Source organism: Pelophylax lessonae, assembly GCF_965119305.1.
Source record: "Pelophylax lessonae genome assembly, chromosome: 1".
NCBI lineage: Eukaryota > Metazoa > Chordata > Amphibia > Anura > Ranidae > Pelophylax > Pelophylax lessonae.
The window spans coordinates 324,538,524-324,543,406 of record NC_138768.1 but is presented as its reverse complement, the minus strand read 5'-3'; the positions used below and the strand labels follow the sequence as shown (position 1 = coordinate 324,543,406).

Genomic DNA, 4,883 nt, shown 5'->3' with positions numbered 1-4,883 from the left:
TATTGGCGCGGGGGTCCTAGGTAACGGTGGGGGGACGCATGTTTCAGGGGGTCTGGGTGCACAGGCAGTCCCGGACGGCATAGGGGGAGTGTCTTTGCTGCATACTCTTTTGTCCGGTTTTAAGGATTTGTTGTCCAGGTGCGAGCCGGCTTTAGCGGCTGCACCCGCGGGGGCGCCGATACATGCGTGGGCTGCTGCCACAGGGGGGGTTACAGCATCAGTGGGGTCGGCAGGGGGATGTTCTTCTGTTTCACGGCCGCTGGCGGAATCAACTGGATCAAAAGAGGTGAGTTCAGTGACGCAGGTACCAGCTCCTTCGGTCCCGGCCGCAGGTGGGTCGGCTGGTGCAGTGGAGGTAAGTTCTGTGGTGCCGTCGTCTTCTTCGGAGGTGACGCCGGTGACAAAAGGGTCGGGATCAGCAGATGGGGACAAGGAGCTTGTGCGCATGGCGGACTCTGCGAAGTGCGAAGTTTATGTCTGCTTCGAGGGACCTCTGGGTGCTCATTTGAAAACGGAAGTGAGGGAAACAATTTGGCGTGGTGAGTATGTTGAGATTTTTTCACTACTACCTTTAGAAAAATTCAACTTGGACAGGGTCAAGCCTGATGAATCAAAAAAAGAGGAGGAAGAAAAGCGCCGGTATCGTTTGATTCCGCGGTCGTTTACAAACTGGTTGCAGGCGTTCACAATTCTGGCCAGTGTAATTGGGGAAAAGCATTCCGATCAGTGTTCCCCCCTAATTTGTTATTTGGATTCCATTGGGGAAGCTTATCGGGTCTACGGAGGTACGGCCTGGTTACGATACGACGAACATTTTCGTCAACGCAAGGCCGTCAGGCCATCTTTGCGCTGGGATCATAAGGACATCAGTCTTTGGATGCGCCTCATGACCCAGGCTAGATCTACTGGTCACCCCTTTCAGGGCGGGGTCGGGGGGGCGGCTTCCTCGCCTTCTCCGGCCGCAAAACGAAAAGGCTTATGTTGGCAGTTTAACGAGGCCACTTGCAAGTTTGGAACCTCCTGTCGCTTCAAGCATGAGTGTTCCAACTGCGGCGGAAATCACCCGTCGGCACGATGCTTTAAGCATGGGGGTGCAAAACATGCCGACGCTGGTAAGAGGGCGGACGCCGGTGAAAGTGGAAAGGTTGGCCAGGTTCCTAAGTAGGTACCCTGATCGGGAAGCAGCTGCTCTTTTGCTGGGGGGGTTTTCGCAAGGCTTTCGCATTCCTTGTTCTTTGTCAGTGGTTCCTCCTCCCGGGGGCAATTTAAGTTCCGCTAGGGCGCATTCGTTGGTGGTCTCGGCGAAGCTTATGAAGGAAGTTAGGTTGGGCAGGATGGCGGGCCCTTTCTCGTCTCCGCCTTTGCCGAATCTGGTGCTTTCCCCTCTGGGTGTGGTTCCAAAAAAGTAACCTAATAAGTTTCGACTCATTCACCACCTGTCTTATCCCCCTGGGGGTTCGGTGAATGACGCTATAGCGGAAGACTTATGCTCGGTTTCATACGTTTCGTTCGATAAAGCGGTGGCCTGGGTGCGTCGTTTTGGGCGGGGGGCCCTTATGGCGAAAACTGACGTTGAGGCTGCGTTTAGGTTGTTACCGGTGCACGCGGACAGCCTGCATCTTTTGGGTTGTGAATGGCAGGGTGGAATTTTCGTTGACCAATGTTTGCCTATGGGCTGCGCCATTTCTTGTTCGCTGTTTGAAAAATTCAGTTCCTTTTTGGAATGGGTTGTTAGGGATGTTTCTGGGTTGTCTTCCATAATTCATTATTTAGACAATTTTCTGGTGATAGGTCCTCCGGGGGAGGTGATGTGTGCAACGCTTTTGGCTACGGTCCAACAGCTGTTTGATTATTTTGGAGTCCCATTAGCCCCTGACAAGACTGAGGGGCCGTGCACGGAACTGCGATTTCTGGGTATTGTCATTGATACGATGGCAATGGAATGCAGGCTTCCGGTTGACAAGCTATTGGACCTACGCGGAGTTATTGCAGGGACCTTGGACACACGAAAAATTCAGCTGCGTGCCCTGCAGTCTCTGCTGGGAAAATTGAATTTTGCCTGCCGCATCATGCCCATGGGGCGGGTGTTTTGCCGGAGGTTGGCGGCTGCCACGGCGGGTGTCAGGGCGCCGCATCATTACATTCGCCTATCCAAAGAGCATCGTGATGACTTGCGGGTTTGGGATTTGTTCTTGAGCTCCTTTAACGGCCGTTCGGTTTGGTTGGAAGCTCCGGTGTCGAACTTTGACCTGGAGCTGTTTACTGACGCGGCAGGCTCGGGGGGTTTTGCGGCCTATTTCCAGGGGCAATGGTGTGCGGGGGAGTGGCCGGCCTCCTGGCGAGATTCTGACTTCATTCGTAACTTGGTTCTGTTGGAATTATTTCCCATTGTGTTGGCCGTGGAGTTATGGGGTCAGGATTTCAAAAATAAGAGGGTCCGTTTTCATTGTGATAATCTGGGTGTAGTTCAGTAGATTAACATCATTACTGCTTCTTCACCACCGGTTATTAGGTTGCTTCGCCACCTGGTGCTCAAATGTTTGCTTCTGAATTCTTTTTTCTATGCTGTGCATGTTCCGGGTGTTGACAATTCGGTGGCTGATGCTCTTTCTCGCTTCCAGTGGGACAGGTTTCGGAGGTTGGCACCGGATGCGGAGCAGCAAGGCCTGACGTGTCCCGGGGAGCTGTGGAACATCGTCTCGCCGCAGTAATGGATTTGGTTCGAGCGTCAGTTTGTCCTTCCACTTGGACGGCCTACGAGAGGGTCTGGGCGACATGGCATCAGATGGTGAGTGAGGTGGGGGGTCTTTCTGGTGATCGGGATCAGTTGTTCCTGCTCCTATATTTTGTGAGCCTCAATTTTGAACGGCGTGTGTCTATTTCTACGTTACGCCGCAAAATGGCGGCCTTGGCCTTCTACTTTCAGTTGTGGGGGGTTGCCGATGTAACCAAACATTTCCTTGTTCAAAAGGCCTTGAAGGGTTATGCGAGGGGTACTCGTTCGATTGATTCCAGGCGCTCGGTTTCCTTTGATGTGTTGTCCCGGTTGGTGGAATGCTTGCCGAGTGTGTGTTCTGCGGACCAGGAGGTGGAACTCTTCAGGACGGCGTTTATTTTGGCGTTCTTTGGAGCTTTTCGGATTAGCGAATTGGTGAGTATTTCCAGACGGGGGAATGGGGGATTGCAGTTGGGGGATGTTTGTTTGCATCCGGACAAGCTTCTAATCAGGATACGCAGGTCAAAAACGGACCAGCTGGGCCGAGGGGCTTGTGTTGAGCTAGGGGTGGTTCCGGGGTCCTCGCTTTGCCCCGTAGCTGCGGTGCGGCATTGGTTGCAGGTGCGCTCCGCTCAACAGGGTCCTCTGTTTTTACGGGCTGATGGCACGGCCCTCTCACGTTTTCAATTTACGGCTGTCTTCCGGAAGTGCTTGGGGGCAGCCGGTTTTCAGGGGACGGATTTCTCCTCTCACTCTTTCCGCATCGGAGCCGCCACGGAAGCGGCTCGGTGGGGCCTTGGGGGTCAGGCCCTTCGAAAAATTGGGCGTTGGGAGTCCAGGCGATTTCGCTCGTATGTCCGTCCGCATCTGTTGTGATGCGGCAGATGGGATCTGTTCTGTTTTGGTCGGGGCCCAGGGGAGGTCATTTAGTGAATGTTCGTTACGTGTATGCTGGTGTTTTTTCTTTGTTTTTCTCTGTGGGTTTTTGTGTATGTACTCAGGATGTTTGTTGGTATGTACCCCTCCTTATGTTTTACAGGAGCCACGGAAGTCTTGGCCTGGATTTTGGGACATTCTTATGTGGTCTGGGGTGCTCAGAGGGCAGCTGTTAGGCCAGAGGGGCGCCAATTGGGTTTCAGCAGGGAGGAGGTAAAGGTTAGATGGATTGGGGTCTCAGGCATGCTGTGGTCCCGTGTCCTCCCTGAAGTCCATCGTTGCGCCCGTCTTGAGCGGCCGCCCAACATACTTTTGTTGCATGCGGGCGGCAATGATCTGGGCCTCCGTTCCTCCAGGGAGCTGATTAGGGATGTCAAGCTGGACTTTCTGAGGCTGCGGACGCTTTTTCCGCAGACTGTGGTGGTGTGGTCGGACATTGTCGCCCGCACTTCTTGGCGCCTGGCTCGTTCGGTGACTAGCCTGAACAAAGCCAGGATTAAGGTGAATAAGGCGGTGGCCAAGTTTGTTGTGCGTAACGGGGGACTGGCGATCCGGCATCTTGAGCTGGAGCAGGACCCGGCCCTTTATCTTAGAGGTGACGGGGGTTCATTTGAACGCGGTGGGTATCGACCTGTGGACTTTAGGTCTGCAGGAAGGTATCCAGAGGGCGCTGTGGGTTTGGAGGGCTACACGGCCATAAGGGGTCATGCCCGTGTGCTGTGGCTGGGGTTTTAGGGTCTTGGAGGGCTGTGACTACTTGGAAAGGGAATATGGAGGGGTAGGGCCCATCTTAGGTATGGGTGGACCTACCCCTGGCAACGTCAGTAGGCGGTATCAAGGGATCCCAATGGTTCATAGTCCTTGAGCTGGTGCAGTGGCGGCTGAGGGCCTGGAGGTCTATTGGGGTCAGGGATACAGCCAGGGGGGAAGTCAAGTTGCCTTCCAAGATCCTAAATGGTCATTCGCTTTAAAATTTTGGTATTGGATTGTTTTTGTTGAATAATGGTAATTCTTTGCTAGCTAGTGTTTTACTAGTTAGTTCTAATAAAGTTGGCTGCTATGGCCTTTTAAACCCAAAAAATGACTGTAGTGTCCTTTTTCTTTAGACAAGTAAGGGGGGGTCTGTTGGTAAGTTTGGGTTGTATGGGGCAAGGAGCAGCCGCAGCGTCGGCAATACCACAGTCATGCGGTGGCTACTGCAGGGGTTAACCCTCGTGAGAAAGGACCAGAT

The 4,883-nt window shown here is 53.5% G+C and overlaps 1 protein-coding gene across 1 annotated transcript; it reads left to right on the top strand.

The window, feature by feature from the left end:
* Window positions 1–2,899: 2,899 nt before the first annotated feature.
* On the top strand, window positions 2,900–3,592 carry LOC309545539 (integrase/recombinase xerD homolog; the record flags this gene model as incomplete). Its single annotated transcript, XM_082244750.1, has 1 exon — window positions 2,900–3,592. One exon carries the CDS (start codon window positions 2,900–2,902, stop codon window positions 3,590–3,592), a length of 693 nt encoding a protein of 230 aa, XP_082100876.1.
* Between the last annotated feature and the right edge of the window lie 1,291 nt (window positions 3,593–4,883).